The sequence below is a fragment of the Sorex fumeus genome, unplaced genomic scaffold (genome assembly GCF_029834395.1).
Source record: "Sorex fumeus unplaced genomic scaffold, SorFum_2.1 ptg000043l, whole genome shotgun sequence".
NCBI lineage: Eukaryota > Metazoa > Chordata > Mammalia > Eulipotyphla > Soricidae > Sorex > Sorex fumeus.
Window position 1 is genome coordinate 4,130,709 of NW_026606100.1, and position 24,086 is coordinate 4,154,794.

Below are 24,086 nucleotides of genomic sequence, written 5' to 3' on the forward strand. Positions count from 1 at the left end.
CTGGACTGGAGATGTGGCTCGGTGGTAAAGTTCTTCATGTGTGAGGCCTGGCTTGATTCCCAGCACTGTGCAGTCCCCCAGAGCGCTGCAGGGAGTAGTCCCCAAGCACAACCACCCCACCACCAAAATAGTATGCTTCATATCACCCTACATTGCTGTTTTAACAGATGGGAAAAGGCACACTGTGCTCCTACAGAACCTTAGGAAGTAAGGCTGAATGCCTTCTTCTAGGCCACTGAGGCTATGTTAGAGCAGTGGAAAAACTCTGCACTAAAAAGCTAGGGAGGAAAGCACTGCCAGGAGTGAGTGATTCCTGAGTACAAAAGCCAGGAGTAACTCCTGAGCATCACCAGATGTGACCCAAAAAGCAAAAAAAAAAAAAAAAAAAAAAAAAGCTAGGGAGGCCTAGCAGGCAAGGCAGAGGAAGATGACCTCTGATCGGAAAAGACTTTGAAGGCTCTGGGGAAAAGTCACACCTCTACACCTCTGGGAGCCAGCGTGAGATAGGACGGGGCTTAAGGCATCCGCTCTGCAGGCAACTGCGATGGCCATGACCCTGGTTCCAATCACCAGCACCAAATACAGTTCCCTGAGCACCAGGGGTTTGGACTCAAATCCCAAAACAAGGAGGAAATCCTCTGGAGAGAAAACAAGATGTCTGTGTGGAAAAGGCTCAAGCAGACATGAAGGAAAGAAATGACCAGGCACATCAAAGAAGCCACCAGGAACTCCAGGATCAGTGAGGGGCAGCCACGTGAGCTATAAACTCTGGTCACTGAAGGAGCCGCTCCACGCCCACACGTGGTGTATGGGATGTGCTAATAGGGAGGGGAGGGAAGAGTCACTGGCTTGGTGCCAAGGCCCCAGGCTAGACCTGCAGAATCAGAATCTCTAGGATGGAGTGATAGGACAGGGGGTAGGGTGTTTGCCTTGCATGCGGTAGACCAGGGTTCAATCCCCAGCATCCCATATGGTGCCCCCAACACCACCAAGAGTGACCCCTGAGTGCAGAGCCAGGAGTATTCCCTGAGCACCGCTGGGTATAGCCCCAAAACAAAAACAAAAAGAATCAGAATCTCTAGAGCACTGGGCACCTGTGTCTGGGACTGTTCCCCATCAGATGCAGCAAATACGGAACTCCCCAAGTACCATCACATTCATCCAACCCAGCCTCTTAGCAAAGATACTACGCCTCCAGAAAGTGTCATTTTCACTGCTAGGAATATGATCCTAAATATGCCAATACTTGGGGCTGGGGGCATGATTCAAGTGGGAGAGCACATGCCTTGTACATGTGAGGAGAGGTCCTGGATTCGATCCCCAGCACTACATATGTCCCCTTTTCTCAGTATGACCAGGGATGGCCCTGGTAATCCCTAGACAGATAGCTCAATAGGCTGGAGTGGCTTGCCTTACACGCAAGAGGGCCAGGCTTGATATCTGGGACCACGTGGTCCCCATGCACCACTGGGAGTGATCCATGAGCACCAAGCCAGAAGTAGTCCCAAAACCAAAAAATAAACTTTAAAACTTGAGGCTGTTGTGGTCGGAGCCATAGTGAAGCAGCATTTGTCTTGCACATGGCCAATCGGGTTCAATCCCCAGACCCCCATAAAATCCCCCCCCCCCCCGAGGCCACCAGAGAGACAGACACAGGAGTAAGTCCTGAGCACCACTGGGTGTGGCCCCAAAACAACAACAAGTTAAAGGGCTGGAGCACATGCTTTGCATTGAGGCGGTCCAGGTTTGATGCCCAGCCAAGCACTGAACCCTCTTGTCAACTGACTGGGTTTATTATTCTAGGTGACCCCTGGGCCTCGTGAGCACTGCATGGGAGCCCCCCCCCCACCCCAGGTTATCAACTTTTCATACTACAGCTTACTGAGGTACTGTGGTTTCCAAAACTGTCAGTGACAGTTTATGCATACATCATTCCAACATCAGGTAAATCACTTAAGTTGACAGGCACCTCCCTACACCAATGTCCCAAAGACCCCTCCAATCTGTCCCTCCCCTCCAACAAATTTTTTGGCAGTGCCCAATATTAAATTGAGCGCCCCCCCCACACACAAAGCAAGTGCTCTACTGTTGAGCCACATTCCCAGATCAAAAAAAAAAATTGGGGGTGGGTTGGGATCACTTTTCGGCTCAGTTTAAAATTCAATCAAAAAATTTAAAAGGCAGGGGCCAGAGCAATAGTACAGCAGGTAAGGCATTTGCCTTGTACACAGTCGACGCAGGTTCCCCAGCATCCCATGTGGTCCCCCAAGCACCACCAGCAAAAATTCCTGGGTGCAGAGCCAGGAGTAACCTCTGAGCAATGCCGGGTGTGACCCAAAAAGCTAAAAAAGAAAATTAAATTTAAAAAGGCAGTTTTCCTAGCACCATTTGTTGAACAGGTTTTCCTTTTCTCTACTTCATACTTTTTTGCTCTTTTGTCCAAGATTAACTATCCATATAACCCGAGGATCTGTCTTTGGATTCTCAATTCTATTTCCATGGTCTGAGTCTGTTCTCCAGTACCACAAAGTTTTGATTACTGCAGCTTTACAGTATAGTTTAAAATTGGAAAAGAAGAAACATCCATCTTTTTTCCCTCTAGAATTGCTTTGACTATTTGGGGTTTTTTACTATTTCATATAAATTTCAACAGCCCATCTTTAAAAGGGAAGGAGTAGCAAAGAGATAGTACGGAAGGTAGGGGACTGCCCCTCCCCCAAAAAAGTCATGGGTATTTTCATAGGGACTGTATTGGGCAAGACGGTCATTTTCACAATACTGATCACTCCAACCCATAAACAGGGGGTATATTTCCATTTCTCATTTCCTCTTTTTCTGCAGTGATTATTATAGTTTTCTTTGTATAAGTCTTTCACCTCTTTTGTTGATTCCTAATACTTGCAATATTTTAAAAATATCTCTAATTAATCATTTGCATATATAAAATAAAACCTAAAATATTTTTAAAAATTAAATTTTCTATTCTGAATACAAATTACTCTTCAGTTAAGTATCATAAAAAAGCACTGCACTGCACTGTCCTCCGTTGTTTATTGATTTGCTCAAGCGGGCCCAGTAACGTCTCCATTGTGAGACTTGTTACTGTGTTTGGCATATCGACTACGTCCCGGGGAGCTTGCCAGGCTTTGCCGTGCGGGAAAGATACTCTCGGTAGCTTGCGAGGCTCTCAGAGAGGGGCGGAGGAATCGAACCAGGCTCAGCTGGGCCAGCAGCTTGCAAGGCAAACGCCCTACGGCTGTGCTATCACTCCAGCCAGTATAGCATGAACCAATTTTACACGAACATTTATTTATATTGCTTTTATTAAGGGGCTCTATTTGTTGTGGGTTTTTTTTGGGGGGGGGTGTTAGGAGCCAAACAGGGTGTTGCTCAGGGCTTATTCCTGTCACTGCACTCAGGAATCACAGCTAGAGGTACTTAGGGAACACATGGGATGCTGAGGATCGATCCTGGGTCGGCTGAGTGCAAGGCAAGCACCCTACCTGCTAAACTATCTCTCCAACTCCACTGGGCTCTATTTGTTATCTTTGCAATGGTGCAATGCAATTTTCAATTTCTAATGGATTCAAGCATAAAACAAAAGAAACTTCAGGTCAGGCACCTGTCTTGCACATGGCTGACCTGAGTTCAATCTTTGACTCCTCATGATTCCCTAAGCCCCACCAGGAGTGATCCCTGAGTGCAGACTCGGAGTAAGGCCTAAGTACTGCTGGATGTAACCTGGAAATAAAACAAAAAAAGGTTTTAGAAATAACCTGATCACTTACATTGGTGTGAGGGTGGAATGGGCCACACCTGGTACTGCTCAGGTACCTGATTCACTGCTTGGGGGACCATGTGGTGCTGGTGTTAAACACAGGATCCCGCAAACAAAGCATGCAATATAGCCCTTTGAGCTATCTCCCCGCCCTGCACACACCCAGCCTTGCTAAGGGCTTACTCCTGGCTCTGTGCTCAGGAATCACTTCTGGCAATGCAGGAGACTGCTTGAACTACCTTATCTCCCTACTCACACTTTTTTTTTGGCTTTTTGGGTCACACCCAGCAATGCACAGGGGTTACTCCTGGCTCATGCACTCAGGAATTACTCCTGGCGGTGCTCAGGGTATATGGGATGCTGGGAATCGAACCCGGGTTGCCTGCGTGCAAGGCAAACACCCTCCTCACTGTGCTATCGCTCCAACCCCTGTCACTGTCCTCCCCGTTGTTCATCGATTTTTCTCGAGTGCGCCCAGTAACGTTCCAGCCCCTACTCACATTTTTTTAAGGAAAAGAAAATTAAATGCAAAGCAGGGATAACAGTATTACCACCATACTCAAGAGGACCAGCTCAAAATATCAAAACCTTCAAAATTCCAACACAGGAATCAAAACAAGTGTACAGCAGGCAGGCAAGCATTTGTTTTGCATGCAGCTACAGTGGCCACAACCCAAGTCCAAATCCCCAGTACTACCTGCTCCCCTGAACGCTGTCACACAGAGAAAGGAAAAGTCATTGAGTATTGCGAGGTTTGGTCCAAACACCTAAGTACTAAAAAGGAGTATTGGAATGTTGTTCACTGGCAGAATGCATGTGTTGTACAAAGAAGGATCAATGTTCAATGCACACGCGCGCGCGCGCACACACACATACACACACAGATTCCAAAGTACATAACTAGAAAGATGCTAGGGGAGAGGCATTTTTCTAGGGAAGAGCTCATCATTTCTGAAAGAAGTCTCCAGAAGGGCCAGAGAACTAATACCGTTGGAAGGGAGCTTGCCTTGCATGTTAAATCCGCAGCAACACATGGTTCCCTAAGACCTGCCAGGAGTGATATTCGAGCACATAACCAGCAATAAGTCCTGAGCACCACTGGACCACTGGCTGCGCATTTCCACCCCAGTCCTCCACCCCCCACCCTGTCAAAAAAAAAAAAAAAACAGTCTCCAGAACTGAAAGGGATGCTAGAAAAGTGTCTTTGGACAAGAGGCCACAACAACCATATGAAAAAGCAGAAGCAAGACCCTGAGAGACAAGGGTTGTGAAGCAGCAACTGGTTACAACAGCAACAGTGTTCAAAATGAACAGCACAGAGATTGTCACCACAACCTCAGGACACACCTTTAGATGAACAAATCAAACACATGAGCTTCATTTCACAAATGGTAAAGTCCAAGTTCAAAAGTTCAAGTCACAAACTCTGTCGAGGGCAGGGCCAGATCTCTGATTCCTCTTTCTTGACTATTTCAGCCACTCAAAGCAGTGGGACAGGGCGGTAATGCCTCCGAGAAAATGGACAGCTTGGAGCTCCTTTCACCCGATACGATTCTAGGAGCACCTAGTCCAGAACAGCACTTTCCAAGATTAATGATGACAAAAAACATAAACATACATACACAGCACCTGCCCCATCCCTTCACAGTTAGACATTAAGTATTGTGTTGTGCAAGGAAATGTTCCCTGGATCCTCCTGTTCACACAAAACAAAACCTAGGAGGAGCTGGACTTCTAAAGCTGTCACATAAATATCCTTAAACCAAAGTCTAGGATCATTCTCTAATACCAATTATACAACTAATAGAACAATAATTTGAAAGAGCTACTCCTCTTTCTGTGTAACTAAAGTCATTAATTTTGACAGAAGTGCACTTTCGTTTGGTTGGGTTTCGTGCCTCTGTTCCTCGGGGACCCAGGGACTATATATAGTGCCGGGAATTGAATCCAGGTCAGCTGTACGCAAGAAAGCGCCCTACCCACTATACTACCTCTCCAGCCCAGAAGGGCATTTTTCAAGCTTACACAAAGCAACCTGTGGCCATGACACTAAAACCTAATTTTACTGTAATTCAGTACATTTTCATTCGAAACCTAAGACTTCAGACCCCCCCACCCCCAAAATAATTGTTTCAACTAATACTCAGAAAAGGGGGCAGGACTCAGGCTAACCCCTCACCACAGTTAGGCAGTGTGAGAGCTTTACCCTTCGTTGTCACAACACAGTTATTACCATAGCTCAAGGAGGCAATTTCATTATTCACTGGATAAAATCCGGACACCGAAGCTCAAGGTGAAGACACAAACAGCAGACATCAAGACCTGAACTTGTCACCCTATTTCCCTGAGCCCACAGCACACTGCTCCAGGCAAGTGGGCCTCTGGTCAAGAGGTCATTCCTGGACCTCTTGAAGGTCCAAGCCTGTGGCTGAAGAAAACACTGTGACAGGCTTAAAGGAGTCCACGGCCCACAACACTGGGAGTGGGGCCCACTGATGGGCCAGGTTCTTGTGCTCCTGCCAGTTCCTGGCTGTGTCTGTTCCCGGAATGTGTGCCTGGCTCCACACATACATGGGTGTGCCTGGCATTCTTGACCTACATCACACACTCCAGAGTCCACTGCCCCTCCCAGACCTCGGCTCCCCAAGGGCAGTACCAACCTCCTCAGGTGTGAGCACACCAAACCTGATGCCACAGGACAGCAGGGAACTGCTTTATAAATCATACACCGGATGGCCCTGTGCCCTAGCTTTGACACGCTGGGTTCCGTGACCAGAGGTACACTACTTACGAAGCGAAAATTATAAACTCTCTGGAAAAGGACTCAACAGTGTCCAACTTTCGTTGCTGTTGTTGTTTTGGGGCAACGTCTGGTGATACTCAGGGGTTACTCCTGGCTCTGCACTAAGGAATCACTCCTGGCAATGAAGAGCAGACCATCTGGGGTGCCAGGAATTGAACCCAACTCAGCAGTGTGCAAGGCAAATGCCAGACCCGCTGTAAGAGTGTCCAACTTCTGAATTAGACCTCTTTCCAATCCTATGAGTCAGCCGCACCCTCATCTCAGAAAGATGAGAGCACCTCCACGTACGCTGACTTTAACAGTAGTGACTGCTATGTTAGCAAAAAAAGCCCTAAAGTTGCGGGGGTTGTCAAAACACTATTTCACCCCTCTGTTAACTGGGCAAGAAAGAAGTAGAAGCAAAATCTCACAAGATAATGAAGTACAAAGATCTAAAATCAACAGGCTTCGAACTATTAAAAAGAACATAACCTAAAACACTATCCTAAATAAAGTCTACTCTGCATGTTGTCCCTCAAGGAGGCCTGGGCAGTGACTAGGTGGTGCCCTGTAAGCCCTAGCTTCCCATCTGTGAAGAGACCCTGGAATCCAAGACGCTAGCAAGGATCAGGAGTAAGGACACAGTCACCAGAAGCAACCTTTCTTAAATGTTGCTTCAGTGGAGTTCATGCCCAATTCAATCAGCCTAATCAGTGGCTGAATAAATAGCAGTAAATTTTAAAAAAAAATGTTGCTTCAAAGCTGAAAGATAAAAATTCAGCATTATTTCCATGACTGCAACTATTTGCTTAAAAATTTTCTTAAGGCTGGACAGATAGTACAGGGGTTAAGATATTATCTTGCATGTGGCCCACCCCAATTTAATACCAGGCATGGTATATGGTCCCCTGAGCCCCACCAAGTATAGCTCAAAATTTCTGAGTAGGGGCTGGAGCGACAGCACAGCAGGTACGTCGTTTACCTTGCAAGCGGCGAACCTGGGTTTGATTCCCAGAACCTCAAATGGTTCCCCGAGCACTGCCAGGAGTAATTCCTGAGTGCAGAGCCAGGAGTGACCCCTGCACATCGCTGGGTGTGACCCAACAAACAAACAAAAAAATTTTTTCTGAGTAAAGAATTCCTCTAGCCCTCGCCCCCTCCTCCACATCAGTGCCTTTCAGAACTCGTCTTTCAGAAGAGTGAGACTGTTGCTGCACTACACATACATACAGGACAGTAAAAGATTAGTAGACACTTGGAAATTAATTTTTTAATTTAACTTCATTAGGAAAAAAATGAACATTTGGGCTGGAGCGGCAGTACAGTGGGTAGTATGCGGTCAACCTGGGTTCAATCCCTGGTATCCCATATGGTCCCTGAGCCTGCCAGGACTAATTTCTGAGTGCAGAGTCAGGAGTAACCCCTACGCACGCCAACTGTGACCCAAGAGCAAAAGAAAAGAAAAAGATGAACATTTTTAAATACACTCATGCACCTATCTCAGCAAACCTTTCACTAACCCTAAAGAGTAAGCTAATCCAGGCTGGGGATGTGGGTCATTGTAAAGTGCACACCTGGCACACATGAAACCTGGGTTTGCACCCCAGCACACACACACAAAAGAACTGGCTACTTCAAGAAGCAGGACTTCACTGAGAATACCAGAATGGGCTGTCCAAGTGGTGAGATCATGACCGACCAGTCACCCTGCACCTATCCGCCCGCACTGACTGCTCTCACTCCCCCAAATCCTCTCCTCTGGCCACGCTGCTCCCCTCATTGTCCTGAAATATGTACTGCTCACTTCCAATAATAACTACATGTCTTTTACCCTTAGTATATTAATATACTCTTCCAACCACTTGATAATATATTAATTCATCTAACTTTCACACAACACAGATAAATAAACTAAAGCACAGGAAGTTAATTAACTTGACCAGCTTCACTCTGTTGGCAAGATTCAAACTCCTGAACTTCAGGAGCGGAGCCATGGCACAGCAGGCAGGCTGCTTGCATTTCATGCGGCTGACCCAAGTTCAATGCCCGGCACTGTCCCCGAGCACCACCAGGAGTGATCTCTGAGCACAGAGTCAGGAGTAAGGCCTGAGTACCGCTGGGTGTGCCCCACCACCACCACTAATAATAATAATAATAATAATAAATTAAAAACTCCAGAACCCATGCTCTTAACTACATACTTGTCCTCCTCAATAGTTCTGCCCCAGATAAAGGATTCTTTCTTCCCTCTCGTAGGCAGAGCAGAAGAGGGAATATACCAATCTACGCACTCTGGAACCAGAGGGAATACAAGAGACATAATTCGTAAGGCTGGAGCTCATGTTTTGCATGCTAAAGGCCCAGGTTTGATGTCCCTTGAGCACAAACAAGGGCAAACCCCTTGTCTGGAGCTGGCCATGCCCTTGAATACTGCTGGATATAGTCAAATGACAAAGTAGTCAGAGTGAAAAAGGCTACTGAGAAACAGACAAAACGTCCTGACAACTAAGCTGCCATGAGGCTGCGCTTGGGTCTACATCTGCCGCCCCCAAACTGAAAGGCTGCAACATCTCTCTGTCACCTATCCTTTAAACCCCTCAGCTCTGCCCTCCCTGATCTGGCTTCACAGAGAGGCAGCCCTCCTGATGACTAGCTATAGGACTTAGCTGAATGGCAGCTGAATGAGAGTTGTTCCAGAGACCCAAGTAAACCTAAGCTGAACATACTCCTGGGGAGAAACTGGGGCAGTTCCCTTTGTTCCTGCAAAGTACCTCAAAGGCCAGCCTGCCTAAAGCCCAAGGAAGAAACAGCACAGGGTGAGAAGCATGCGGCCATAACGGGAGGTGAGTGGACAGTCCCCACGATTCCTCAGAGCACCCTTTATAGCACTACCATGTCCCCTGAGGAATGAAAGCTTCTCAAACTCAGGCTAGGGAGACAGATAGGCCCTGTTCAACCCCCAGCACCACATGGCCCCTGAACACTGCCAGGCCAAAGCACCTAACCATAAAGTTGGCTGGGGGTAGCCCCCAAATCTCTCCACTGGCCCTATTAAGAAAAAAACGGTCAACCTCACTGGCTGCCAGGTCCCTCTCCTCTTCAACTACTGAAACCTTAATTTGTTCTATTCATTCTTGATAGAAGTCCAAGTTCCACCTCCTTATTGCTAGAGGGTCTTTCACTCCCCCCTGTACTCCATTAGTCAGCTGGCATACATCCAGCATACAGAGCACAGAGTAGAATTCTTTGTTCTTGGTGCAAGCTATTTTCTTCCTGAGTTCCTCAAGGGCAGAAGTTGTCCCTAGGACTGAGTCTTCAAAGGACAAGAGTAACCTATTGGCAGAGAAGAGACAAGGAAGACCAAGATTTGCAAATTGTGCTGTACAAGAGACTCCATATTCAGTGGAAGAGATAGGCATGATGAGATCAGACACAAAGGAACATGCTAAGGAATGTGGACTTGGGTGGGGGAGTAATTAACACAGCAAAGCCGGGTAAGGAATCTAGTTCCTCAACGTCCAAGCAAGTGCTCTAACTGCAGGACTGGATCTTGGCTAAGAATGTGAACTTTCAGGGGCCCGAGCAATAGTACAGGGCTTAGGGCTCTTGACTTGCAAGCAGCCGACCCAGGTTCGATCCCTAGCATCCCATATCGTTCCCTGGGAACCACCAGGATTGATTCCTGAGTGTAGAGCCAGGAGAAACCCCTAAACATTGCCAGGTGTGGCCCAAAGACAAAAAAAAAAAAAAAAAAAGAATATAGAGTATATATGCTTTCAATATAGTCTTAACTGCTGTGATTAATCTCAGTCTCTGCGGAGGTCTGAGCCTATGCACTTCTGACACCAGGCTAGGGAAGAATCGTGTGGGACTGAGGAGGAATCCATCATACGTGTCGTTCAACTATAAACAGGATAGCTTAGCATTTCCCAGACAAGATGATACTTGGGGCAGGAATGATAGTATAGCCAGTAAGACATTTTTTGCCTTTATGCGACTAACCTGGGTTCGATTCCGGGCATCCCGTAAGGTCCCCTGAGCACTGCCAGGAATAATTCCTGAGTAAAGAGCCAAAAATAACCTCTGAGCACTGAAGTGTGTGGTCTCCCCCACCCCCTTAAAAAAGAGGATGACACTGCTCCTATGAGGGGAGGGGAACTGGAACAATTTTGGGGAGGGCTTGATAGTGACCTCAAGTGCAGCTAAGGGAGGAAGAGCTGCTTATTGACTTAAAGGAAACATTTCCAGGGGGATGCCGTCCAAATAAGTTTGAGAACTTCTTGTTTAAACTAAAGAAATAGCAATGAGGATGGAGAAAAAAACAGAGATCAAGGCAAAGTTCAGCAGATTTGGTCAAATGGCTAAAAATGAGAGAAAATGGAGAGGTTGTCCACAGTTTCTTCTTTGGGTGACTGAGGAAATAAGAGGACCACAAACTATGGCAGGATACCACATAAGTTTAAATCAAAGGAAAACTCTCCAGGTGTTTATAGACATGAGCAGGAAAATAAAAAATACCTCCTGAACACTTAGTGATACATTACAAGAGAAGAGGTACAGGGCCGGAGCGATAGTACAGTGGGTAGAGCATTTGCCTTGCATGTAGTCAACCCGGGTTCGATCCCCACGATCCCATATGATCCCCCAATCACCGCCAGGAGTAACCCCTGTGCATCCCCGGTGTGACCCAAAAAGGAGGAAGGGAGGGAGGGAGGGGGGAGAGAGAGAAAGAAAGAAATAAGGGAGGGGAGTATATTTTCAGGGGCTATAGAAATAGAAGTACAGGGGCTAGAGCAATAGCACAGTGGGTAGGGCATTTGCCTTGCATGCAGCCGACCCAGATTCGATTCCCAGCATCCCATATGGTCCCCTGAGCACCGCCAGGAGTAATTCCTGAATGCATGAACCAGGAGTGACCCTTGTGCATCTCTGGGTGTGACCCAAAAAGCAAAAAAAATAAATAAATAAAAAAGAAATAGTAAGTACACAGGGTAAGGTGTTTGCTTTGCAGGTGACCAATCTGGTTTCGATTCATGGGATCCCACGTGGTTCCCCATCCCTAGTGCCAGGAATGGTCTCTGAGTACACAGTAAGAACTAAGGCCTGAGCACAGCCAAGTGTGACCCAAAACTCAAAAACAAAAGGAAAGTTTAAAAAAGGGAAAGAACGGGCTGGAGCGATAGCACAGCGGGGTAGGGCATTTGCCTTGCACGCGGCCGACGTGGGTTCGATTCCCAGCAACCCATATGGTCGCGTGAGTACCGCCAGGAATAATTTCTGAGTGCATGAGCCAGGAGTAATCCCCATGCACTGCCAGGTGTGACCCAAAAAGAAAAAAAAAGGAAAATAAAAGTCAGGCCACAGAGATGGTTCAAAAGGCTGGAGGTTAAATCTCTGTCAACGAACGTTTGCCCTGGGAACTGCTGGGAGCATCCAGGCATAGCAGCTGCACCTTCCCTCCCTCCAACAAGAGAAACACTACAGGCCACGGAGAAACACAGAGCTCAGTGGGGCTGGAGTGAGAGGCCATCATCGTGCCCGTGATGGGGACTATTCTACAGGTAAAGTTAAGTAAAAAGTGATGAAATTGGGGCCAGAGAGAGTACAGTGGGTAAGGCACTTGCCTTGCATGTGGCTGACCCCATTTTTATTTCCAGTACTGGATATGGTCACTTGTAGTGATCCCTGAGCAGAGAACCAGAAGCAAGCCCCAAGCACTGCAGGGTGTGGCCCCAAACAAAGAAAGATCCCAAGAGTCAGGGATGTGGTTCAGTGGCAGAGCACATGCACGAAGTCCTGCATTCAATCACCAGCACCACACACACAAGAAGACAAGGTCTCAAGTGTTGTGATAACTCTTTGCCAGGGCCTGTCCCATTTATCTTTTAATAGAGAAACATTTACAAAGAATATCATTAAGGGAGGCTAAAATAGTCACAACTAACTGAGAGGCATGAATTTAGGATTAAAAAAGCAAGGCTTCTCTCAGCTGAATTCAGGTCGTTTGTGAAACTGTTCTCACCTCCTGACACACCCAACACACCTACCTAACACACACAGTGATCTATTAATGGCCCAACCTCAGGGGGAAAAAAAGTACTAGAGAACAAAACTAGCTCAATGCTAAGTACAATGAATCCCAGAAAACGAACTGTTATTTAACGACTCCTCCTACTCACGCACATATGATTATGGACTGAAAGTACTCCAATATGGAACATGATTTAAAGAGCATTAAAAGGGTGTCACAAATCTCAGTTCCAGGCTCAGAGAGAAAGCACAGAGGTTAAGGGATTTGGCTGACTGACCCATATTCGACCTCTGGTACCATGTATGATACCCTCATCGCTGCCAGGTGCCACTTCTGAGAGTGAGGAACAGCCTAAGTACCACTGGGTGTAACTCCCCAAATCGCAATTCCTTATCCCAACAGTTTTAACAGTACCTACTAAAATTTAACCCCTATCTTAAATCTAGAAGTCTGTTTTATCTATTTTTGGTTTTGTTTTGGGGCCAAGCCACAGGTGCCCTAGCAGGGCTCAGAGAACCATACGGCATAGCAGGGATTGAACCTAGGTCTGCCATATGCATGGCAAATGCCCCACCCAATAAAGTCTTAAAAAGCATTTTCTGGGGCAGGGAGAGATGCCCTGCATGCAGCTGAACTCAGCTTGATTCCTGGCAGGGGATACTGTCCCCTGAGCACTCCCAGCAGGGAGCCCTGAGCAAGGCTTTGTGAGCACCCCTCCCTGGCACTCCTTCTCCCCCACCCCAGAAAAAAAATGCATTTGCCAAAAGGTTTATTCCCCCAAACCCTTTTTAGAAATTAGTGTTAATAAAGCATTCAATACATTTCAATTTGCTAACAACTAATTCAGCACTGTTGGCGACAAACTGTAACCATTTTTAAAAGTCTGTACAGAAACTACAGCAGTGATCATTTCTTCTCAACCTTAGTTGCAGCATCTCTCCTAGAGGGTCTTCAGCTTTCTAAGAGGGCTTGAGGGGCTGGAGCGATAGCACAGTGGGTAGGGCATTTGCCCTGCACACAGCCGACCCGGGTTCGATTCCCAGCATATCATATGGTCCCCCGAGCACCACCAGGAGTAATTCCTGAGTGCAGAGTCAGGAGTAACTCCTGAGCATCGCCAGGTGTGACCCCCCCCCCCCGCAAAAAAAGGGGAAAAAATAAAAAATAAAAGGGCTTGAATCCACCAGGAGTGATTCCTTAGTGCAGTTAGAAGGAAGCCCTGAGCATCATCAGGTATGTCTCCAAAAGCAAAAATATAAATAAAATATTTAAAAAAAGACTTTTACCAACTCAAGCTACACCTTAAATAACCTCAGCTCCATATATGTAAATACATACATTTAATAAATTATTTTATATCAGCTACAAAAACTGTTCATTGTTACAATATTTGTTTTCTATTCCAAAAATCCTGGAAAACATTATCTGAGGAAATCTAAAGTTTTTAAAAATTTAATTAATTTGTGAACTTATTTCTATACCAAGTTCCTCCCTGCAGGGGAGTTTCTTTTCTTAGTTTAAACTTTTATGTTTAAAAGAAAAAAAGATATATTCATCGTATATACACTTTTTGCCATCAAAAAATCACTTAGGTAACTGGAGACAGTACAAGCAGTAAGATGCTTGCCTTGCATGTGGCTGACCTCGATTAGATCCCCAGCATCTCAGGTCTCCCCAGATGGCCAAGAGTGACCTGAGAGCAGAGCCAAGAATAAGCCCTGAGCACAGCTGGGTACGACAACAAAACAACAAAACAAAAAATCTAACATTTGGAGCTGGAGAGATGGTACAATGGGTAAGGAGTTTGCCTTGCAAGCAGTTGACAAAAGTTTAATCCCTCGTACCCCATATGGTTCCCTGAGCACCAGGAGTAATTCCTGAGAGCAGAGCCAGAAGTAACCAGAGTACGGCTCAGAAACAAAACAAAAACAACTTCAGGGCCAGAGAGGCAATGGGTAAGATGCCTGCTTGCACTGCAAGAAGGAGACACATATTCAATTCTCAGGCACCCCATATGGTACCCAGAGCACCATCAGGAACAATCTCCGAACAAAGAGCCAGAAAAGATCCCTGCACATAGCAGAGTGACACAAATAATAATCATTCTTACTGGGCCAAGCAATAGCTCAAAGATTAGCTAGAGTGCATGCTTTTCATGAAGGAAGCCAGGGTTCAATTCTTGGCACTGCATGTGTGATCCAAACACAAACTTAAAAAATTATTTTAGGGGCTGGAGCGATAGCACAGCGGGTAGGGCATTTGCCTTGCACGCAGCCAACATGGCCGACACAGGTTCGATTCCCAGCACCCCATCTGGTCCTCTGAGCACCGCCAGGAGCAATTCCTGAGTGCATGAGCCAGGAGTAACCCCTGAGCAAAGCCGGGTATGACCCAAAAAGCAAAAAAAAAATAATAATAAATTATTTTATTGGGACTGGAGAAATATTATAGCGAGTAGGGCACTTGCCTACACTCAGTCGACCAGGGATCAACCTCCAGGGTGCTTTATGATTCCCCCAAGCCCACCAGGAGTGATTCCTGAGTGCAGAACCAGGACTAAACCCCTGAGCACCACCTGATATGGACTCCCAAAAAAAAATTTAGTATTTCTACCACAACTATTAATCAATCTTGTTTCTTGCCATTTTGTGCTTGGGTTGAACCCAGGATCTTATGTACATGACGACTGTTCTCTGAAGCTCTATCACTAAGCCACAGCTTCATTCCTCTCTCAACAATTATGGGGAGAGGGGGCACACCCATCAACGCTCTGGGGACTATGTGGGGCTATGGACTGAATCCAGGTCTCCTACGTGTCAAGTATGTGCTTGAGCCTCTGAGCTATCTCCACAGTCCAATCTGTAACAACTTCTACAATGACTCTTGGAGCCAATGGTCAGCATCAAGAAAACAGCATTCCTCTACTGAATGGAAAGACTCTCGACCCACAACTCAAATATATTCTTCAATTTACACCTGGAGTAAGAAAACAAGGCAGTGTGAACCTGGGGTATGGAACCAGAGATTTAACATCCCATCTCTTGCCACAGGCTACTCCTCTTAGGTGACACTCAATCTACCTAAGCCTCAAAACTTTCTCATCTCACTTGTAATTTAAAGATCAATTTAAGGTAAAAGCTGAAGAGATAGTACAGTGGGTAATGCACTTGCCCTGCACATGGCTAGATCCCCGGTCTCATATATGGTATCCACCAGGAGTGATCCCAGAACACAGAACCAGGATCAAGACCTGGGAACAGTATCCAAAAAGAAAAAAGTAAAACCAAAATAGAAAAGAGTAGGAACGTGTGTAACTAATCCAGCACCTTAGTAAGTGCTCAGTTAATGTAATTTTCCCCCTAAGTTCCTCTTAAATAATAATAATAATAATAATAATAATAATAGAATAACCACAGAAACTCCCCTTAGACCTCTGTGAACCTGAAAACACAAAAATAGGTCATCTGGGCTTGACTAGGAGCTATCTGAATAAATTAGGTCACGATTCCTGTCCTTGGGACCACAGAGATAGCACAGCAGGAAGGCTCCTGCCCTGCATGTGGATCACCCAGTGTTGATGCCCAGTCCCCAGCACCACATGGTCACCAAGAGCCACCTGCAGAGATCCTGAGCAGCGAGCAAGGAGTAAGCTCTGGACCACAGCTGGGCGTGGCTCAAAAACCAAAACAAAGTTTTTGCTACTGAGGAACTCAGAACATGGTGGGAAAGCTGAGTCTAAGGCAACTCAAACTGTGACTAGGGCGCAAAGAGAAACCAAAGGCTGTGGTCACACAAGGAGGAAACAACTCACTATCATGGGGGGGAGGGGAGGCAGCAGAGAGCAGCAGGTACTCAAGATGAACCTGACTGCACAGGAAGGGAGATGAGTCAGGGGAAGAGCCTCTCTGAGGTCAGACATGTGCAAAGGGAGTAAGAGAAGGCTTTGGAGTCTTGGCCCAGTCCATGCCCCTTAACTGGGAAAACTGGTGCTAGCTACTAAGACCCTCTGTACTCCATTTTACACTTACAAAATGGAAAGAACGGTATCTTCCTGGGGACAACGAAATACAGTGACACAGGCCTACACCGAGAATAAGTGAAAAAGTAAAACTATGGTGGACAAGAAAGAAGAGCGCTTGAAATGCTTGAGGCTGACTAGGTTTGAGCCCCAGCACCCTATACGATCACCCATCAAGGGTTATCCCTCAGCACAAAGTCAGGAAGAAGCCCTGAGCATCCCTGGGTGTGGCCCAAATTCAGAAAGAAAGGAGAGGGGAGGGGAGAGGAGGGATGGAAAGAGGAGGGAAGATGGATGGCGAGAAGAGAAGACGGGAGGGGAGAGAGGAAGAGAAGGGGAGGGGAGGAGAAGGAAGAGGAGGGAGGGCAGGAGAGAGAGGAAGCAAAAGCGATTGTTTTCGAGGAGGGTGGGAAAGAGACAAGAGGCAGATGACTTTCTGGCGGCCCAAGGAGGTCTTGCTGCGAAGCCAGAAGTTTGGAATTAACTGCTGAGGACTAGACCAGAGAGGCTTTTAATAGGAGAGCAAAAGGATGAAATACTCGCTGTAGGAAAAACTAAAAGTGCTCTGTTCCTGAAGGGGAGTCAGGCACACGATCACCGGTGAGATGCATCCCAGGACGAGCCAAAGGCTGGGGTTCGAGAAATTTTAAAAGGCTCGGGGGAGCGGGGGTCCTCTGGCGCACACCCCAATCTTTCCTCCCGGGCCTCTTGAGAAGTCGACTGCACTGGGGAACGCGCAGGGGGCGAGAGAACCGTCCTGGCCTGCGTGTGCCCCGGGGAACGCACGGAGGACGGAGGGCGCTGCGCCGCCAGCAGAATCCGTTAACTTCTTGCGCGTCTCCGTGGAACGCCGGTCCCTCCAGTCAAACGTCGCCGCCCACCCCGCGGTGCACAAAAGGGCGGAAAACGTTCCCCGGCGCGGCGTGGCGCGGCGCGGCCCCGCGGCTCGGGCTCCAAGTTCAACGGTCCCGTGCGTTCCACAGCGGGCCCCGCGGGGCCCCCCGGCGAGAAACCGGCCGCGCTCCGCAGCGCCCCGCGGCGCACGGGCCCCGGGGCCGCCGTCACGCCGCGCCTCGGCCGCGCCTCGGCCCCGCCGGGCCGCCTCCCGAACGCGGGCGCGGCGGGGCGCAGCCCGCTCGGCTCCGGCGCCCCCTCCCCGCGGGTGCCGCCAGCCAGCAGGCGCCCCGCCGCGCCCAGGCCACCAAAGTAGCGAGTCCAGCCCACCGGCTCCGGCCTCTCTCCGAGCCCCCCCGCCGAAGTCGAGTCCCCCGCGCAGCCCCCGCCCCTCCCCGCCCCCTAGAACGGCACCGAGCGGGATGGCTACGTGGTGGCCGGGAGAAGGGCCCGGGAGGGGGGCGCGCGCCCCCGTCGGGGCCGACCCCCCGCCTCCCCCCGAGTCGGAGCCCGTCCGCGCCGTGACTCTGCAGTCGCCAGGCGACAGTTTGCCGGTCCCGGCGCCGTCGCCCGCGCCGCGCCGCCCAGCCGCCCCAACGCGGGGGGCCCGCGCCGAGGCCGGCCCGAGCGGGGCTGCGGGAGGCCGGCGCGCTGCGGCCCAGGGCGGGGTTGGCGCGGCGGCGCGGGCGCCGGGCCTCTTCCCCGCCGCGGGCGCCGCTCCGGGGGCCTCCACGGCCACGCCGCCCGCGCCCTCCCCCCGGCGCGGCCCGACCCCGAGAAGCGGCCGCCGCCGGGCGAGGGGCTCCGGGGCGCGGGGCGGCGGGGACGCCCCGAGTGCGGCCTGGCGCTCCCGCCCAGGCTGCGGCCTAGGCGGCCGGGGGCGCTCCCGCGGCCCGCGCGCGGACCCCGGGCTCGGCGGGGCCACACGCGGCGGGGGGCCGGGGGCGGCGCCCCGAGGGGCCCCGGGCCGCCGCGGGGGCCCCCGGGCCCGGCCGCCGCCCCCCGCCCGGCCGGCGCCGGAGAATGGCTTTTACCTTCATCAGCCTCCTGCTGGCCGCCATCTTGGATCTGGTGCTGCTGCTTGCCCAGAATGCATCGCGGCCGGCCGGGCGGCTGCAGCCCCCGCACTTCCTGGCGCGGGGGCGGGGCGGGGCGGGGCGGGGCGCGCCCCGCGTGCCGAGCGCTGCGGGGCAGCCCTGGCCAGGCACCCGCGCCGCCGCGGGGCTGCCTGGAGAACTTCTGGGTAGAGTCCGAGCAGACAACTTGCAAACAGGCCGGGCGCGTAGTAGGTACGCAGCCAATAGTGCCTGCCTGAGATCACTGAATAACCAAGGTTTTCCACCCCCCATCACTTGTAGGAAAAAAAAAAAAACCTGGGAAAGAAGAAAAATAAAAGGGAGGAAAAAAATAAAGAAAACTGGGGGACTGGGAAGACAGTACAGAGACTAAGGCGCTTGCCTTTACGCAGCCAGCCCGGGTTTGATCTTCAGCACAGCATGTGCTCCCCTGAGCACTGCCAGGAGTGGTCCTGAGTATGGCTTTGAATGTGGGAGCCCCAGGTTCAAAACTCTAACATAAGGTTCCCCGGGCGCCCCTAGGAGGAGCCCCAAGCACCACTGGGTGCCAAAAGCAAATTATAGGAGCAACCCCCAAACACCAATGGGTGTGGCTCAAAAACAAACTACAAAGAAGAAAAGTGGATGATGGGAAAGTGGCAGCCATGGAGTGCTACTTTAGATGGTGAGCTAACCCTCACTGAGGACCCGGAACCTACAAAGTACTGAGACTTCCTCTTAGCCCTTGACTTTCTTGAATCCTTGAAACTGCCCTTTAGTGTGGTAACCGTTTACACCCACACGTTATACGCAACAAAAGCATAGAGAAGGCAAATCATTTGCCCAAGGTCACGCTGCAAGTGTGGCTTCAGAGCTGAGTTTCAGCAGAGCTGAGCATCTTAGTTCCAAGCTGAACTGCACTCCAAAGCCAACACTGGGGCCTTAGAGACTTGCTCCAGCAGGAAAAATGGCACCAAGAGTCAAAGGCAGTGAGTCATCTGGGAAAAAGAAGGATTTGAAGGGGTGAGGAAGTACTGCAAAGATAGCCCTCTCTTACAGTCATATATGGTCCACCCCATATGGTCCTCCCAAGTCCACAGGAGTAATCCCTGAGCACAGAGTCAGAAGTACAACCTGGTATGAACACAAAACAAAGTGAGGGAAGCAGGTGGCAAGCTGTGGAAGGCCTTATAGAAATCAGGTAGCTTTGTTTTTTCTTCTACTTACTAGATAACTTTTAATGGGCCCAAAAAATAGCCTCATAGATTGACACTTTGCTTTTGTTTTGGGGTCATATCTGGTGGTGTTTAAGCACTACCCATAGGTCTGTGCTCAGAGGACCATGTTGTGCTGGAGATCAAACTGGGATTGGTCACATGCAATACAAGCACCTTAATCCTTGTACCATCTCACTGGCCCATGAGCCTGTGTTTTGTTTTGATTTGGGTTTGTTTTTTGGGGGGAAGGAGGCGACACACCCAGCATTGCTCAGGCCTTAGTATTCAGGGATCCCATCTGTGGTGCTGGGGATCAAACTTGGTTCAGCCATTTGCAAGGCAAGTGTCTTATCTTCTGTATTATCTCTGTAACCCCATGGATTTTTTGTTTTGTTTGTTTTAGTTTTTTGTCTTGGAGTCAGACCCAGAGATACTCAGGGGTTACCCCTCAATCTAGGCTTGGGGGACCATTATAAGATGCCAGGGATCGAACCCAGGTCAGCTGCATGGAAGGCAAATGTCCTAACCACTGTGCTATCGTTCTGGCCCCATGCAGGCTCATCTTTTAAGGGGAGCACTCTCGTGAGAACCTGGAATGAGGTAAAGGGGGCAATAAAGCACACTAGGGACCCATCGGAAACTTGGAATCAGCAAAGAGGGAATAGTGGGTGGTTTGGACCTCTGGTGGCAGTGCTGGCAGAGAAGGGTAAAACTTCAAAACACAAAGGAGATGGATGCTAAAGAGATAGAACAAGGCTTAACTTTCTTACCTTGCATACAGCCAACCTGGGTCTCCAGACCACCATCAGGGGTCACTTCTGATCACAAAGCTAGGAATAGCCCCTGAATACCACTGAGTGTGGTCCTGAAACAAAACAAAACAAACAAACAAAAATCAAAATATTTAGAGGAGAGAGTGCAAAGACTAGCAGAGATGCTTTGCATGCTGGAGGCCCGGACCAGATCCCTGACACCACATCATCCCCTAAGCACTTCTGGGAATAACCTCAAGCGCTTGTGGTATGACCCAAAACCAACCAAAAAAACACCTGTGCATGTACTCTTTAGTCCAGACAGAATTCACGCTTTGCCAACAGTAGGTAAGGTATTTGCCCTGCATGCAATTGACCTGGGTTCAGTTCCCAGCACTCTATATGGTCTCCCAAGCCCCACAAGGACTGACTCCTGAACAATCAGGAGTTAGCCCTGAGCACCACCAGGTGTGGCCCCCAAACCAAATAAATGAAGTCTTAATTGCTCTCCAGAGTAGGCCTGGCTTCCAGTCTCAGCAGCTTCCCTCCACTCAGGCACCCTCTCTGCTCACTGTTTGGTCCTGACCTTTCCATCACGTGTTCAGGCCAGCCAAACTGACTTTTGTTTTGTTTTGTTTTTGTGCCACGCCCGGTGGTGTTCAGGGCTTACTTCTGGCTCTGTGCTCAGAAATCACTCCAGGCAGATACAGGGGACCATATGAGGTGTCAGGGATTGAACCTGGAACAGCCTCATGCAAGGCAAGTGTTGTACTATCACTCCAGTCCCAAAACTGGCTTCTTTTTTGGTTTTGTTTTGTTTTGGGGTTTGCTTTTTTTTTAAAGTTTTTGGGCCATACCCAGCAGTGCTCAGGAGTTGCTTTTGGTTCTGCACTCAAGAATTACTCCTTGAGGGGATTTGGGGGATCATATGGGATGCCAGGGATTTAAACCCTGGTCGGCTACATGCAAGGCAAACATCCTAACCTAAGTACTATTGCTCAGAGCTTACTCCTGGCTCAGTGTTCAGGGATCACTCCTGGAGGGGTCAGGGGACCATACATGATGCTGGGAATCAAACTGGGTTAGCTGCCTGCCAGGCAAGCACCCTACCTGCTGTGCTATCACTCTGGCCCTCCAAGCCCTCTCTCTTTTTTTTTTTTTTTTGGCTTTTTGGATCACACCCGGCGCTGCAAAGGGGTTACTCCTGACTCTGAACTCAGGAATTACCCCTGGTGGTGCTCAGGGGACCATATGGGATGCTGGGAATCGAACCCGGGTCAGCCGCATGCAAGGCAAACGCCCTACCCACTATGCTATCACTCCAGCCCCAAGCCCTCTTTTTAACCATACCACGTGCCTCTTCTTCAACCAGCACTGAGTCCTGTCCTCATCGGCTACGTTTCCAGGATATCAAGGAGCATACCATGAAAACTACAGAAAGTAGCCAAGAAAGGAAGGAATTCTTCAATATTCAACAGAGGAAGCAAGAATCTTTTCTGAGGCAATGGGCACTGACTCAGTATAGCTGACTATGGCTGGCACTGGTCACTGGACATTAGCACTCACAACAAAGTTTATTGCCACCACAGGGCCAGGCTATCACAGATGAGGAAACTGAGATTCTCATCTTCCATCTGAGAAGTGGGCTTCTGGAGTTAGATTCTGATCTTCTGGAAGGTTCTGCTCCCTCTTGCTCTCCTCCCTCTACTATGCCAAAGTCTCATATCCTGGCACCAGCCTACAGGTGTGTTTTTCTGTTGTTTGGACTCGAGATAATGCTCTGGGGCAACTCCCTGATACTCTGGTCATGCTCTAGGGCAACCACCAGCTCAGTGCTTGGGAGGTCACTCCCGGAAGTGCTCAAGGAAACGTGGGCAGGGGATTAATTGGGAGGGAGTGAACCTGGCCCTCCTGCATATAGTGTTCACACCAGCTCATTGAGGTCTCTCTCTTTTTGGTACTGGCTTGCAGGTATGAATGAGTCACAAGTTTGATCTCTGGCACCACCCGAGGACAAGTGTGAGCCCTAAAACACTTCTATCTGGGATACCTAGTACTGCAACAAAGTGTGTGATCTGGGGCCGGGGAGATAGTACAGCAAGTAAAGGACTTGCCTTGCATGTAGCTGACCCAGGTTCACTCACCAGCATTCCATATGGTCTCCCAAGCACCATCAGGAGTGATTCCTGAGCCAGGAGTAGCCCCTAAGCATTGCCAGATATTGACCAAAGCCCAAAGTGTGTGATCTCTGGCACACCACTGTGTGTGTCTGCACGTGTACCACAACTAAAGCATGCATTTCTTGGTCAATGCAGCAACAGGAATGACAAAGGAAGGGGGAGACCTGATGCCCTGCGTCTTCCCTCCCCATAACCAGGTTTCAGCACCACTGCATCCCCTGCCTCTGCGCATGCTCCCTATGTCTGCAATGCGTTTGTCATTCCCTCCCCCCAACACCCCCAATCCATCTGGCAAGTGCTCGTCGTCCCTCGGGACTCAATTCCCCGTGCTTCCTTGGGGAAGTCGACAGCAGGCAGCGTGCTGGGCTCCCATGGGTGTGAATGCACAAGCGTCTCGTTGACTCAGTCATTCCCTGAGGTTCAAACTTTTATCAGCCTCCCTGGCAGAAGAAAAAAACTGAGACTCAACAGGTCACTGGGGCTACATTTTCTCAGACTCCCAAGTCAACAAAGCCTCCAGCCCATGTCTGCTTCTGGACTGTGAGCTAAATCTGAGTCTGTGAGACCACTGACCTGAAGGACACCTTCCTTTTCTTTTCCTGCATTTCCTTTTACCACATCCCTCTCTCTCTCTCTCTCTCTCTCTCTCTCTCTCTCTCTCTCTCTCTCTCTCTCTTCCATCTTCCCTCCCTTTCCTCCTATCTTCCTTCTCTCCTTCCTCCTTTCTTTCCTTACCATTGTAATCTTTCTTCTTGGTGAATGAAAAAAATTTTTAAATGAACACAGTGCCTGGCCCCCACCCTGCTCTAATCAAAACGTTTAATAAAGGACTATCCCCATGCAAGACAAACTGTAAATCTCAGGACATAGGAAACAGCAGAAACCCACCCAGCCAGACTGACTCAGGATGGTTTAGGCCTTATGGCTGAGGATCTCTGACCTCAGGACCACCTGGCCCAAAGGTGTTAAAGGGACAGGTGCCAGGGACTCTCAGGCTGGTGATGAGGTAAACCAGGAGACATGTTCCTTCTCTTCCTTCTCTCAAGAACTATCAGAGTCAGGGGTTGGGATGGGAAGTTGTGTGTGTACAAAATAGCTAGACTTTTTTCTAACTGCACCCCTCTTGATTTGGAGGGTGTCACACCCAGTGATGCTCATGGGTTACTCCTGGCACTGTACATAAGGATCACTCCTGGAGGTGCTCAGGGAACCATCTGGAGTGGCAGGGAGCAAACCTGGGTCAGCCTACCTGCTGTGCTGTTGCTCCAGCCCCTCATTCTTCTTGATTTAACCCAAATCCTCCTGAAACCTCATACATGCCACTGCAAGGCTGTGCCTGACTGAAACAGGCAGAGGCAGTGATTCCCCTTCAGCTCCCC

At 49.2% G+C, this 24,086-nt stretch overlaps 1 protein-coding gene across 2 annotated transcripts in view; it reads right to left on the reverse strand.

Annotated features, from left to right (window-relative positions):
* UBE2L3 (ubiquitin conjugating enzyme E2 L3) overlaps nucleotides 1-18,622 on the reverse strand; it is a 46,392-nt gene extending 27,770 nt beyond the window's left edge. The window contains exon 1 of one of the 2 annotated variants that reach the window (XM_056120677.1): nucleotides 18,538-18,622. In XM_056120677.1, the coding sequence (XP_055976652.1) occupies nucleotides 18,538-18,564 (27 nt within the window). In that variant the 5' untranslated portion in view covers nucleotides 18,565-18,622. The remainder of the gene's footprint in view (nucleotides 1-18,537) is intronic. The other variant, XM_056120676.1, reaches the window with a different exon arrangement.
* Nucleotides 18,623-24,086: the final 5,464 nt, after the last annotated feature.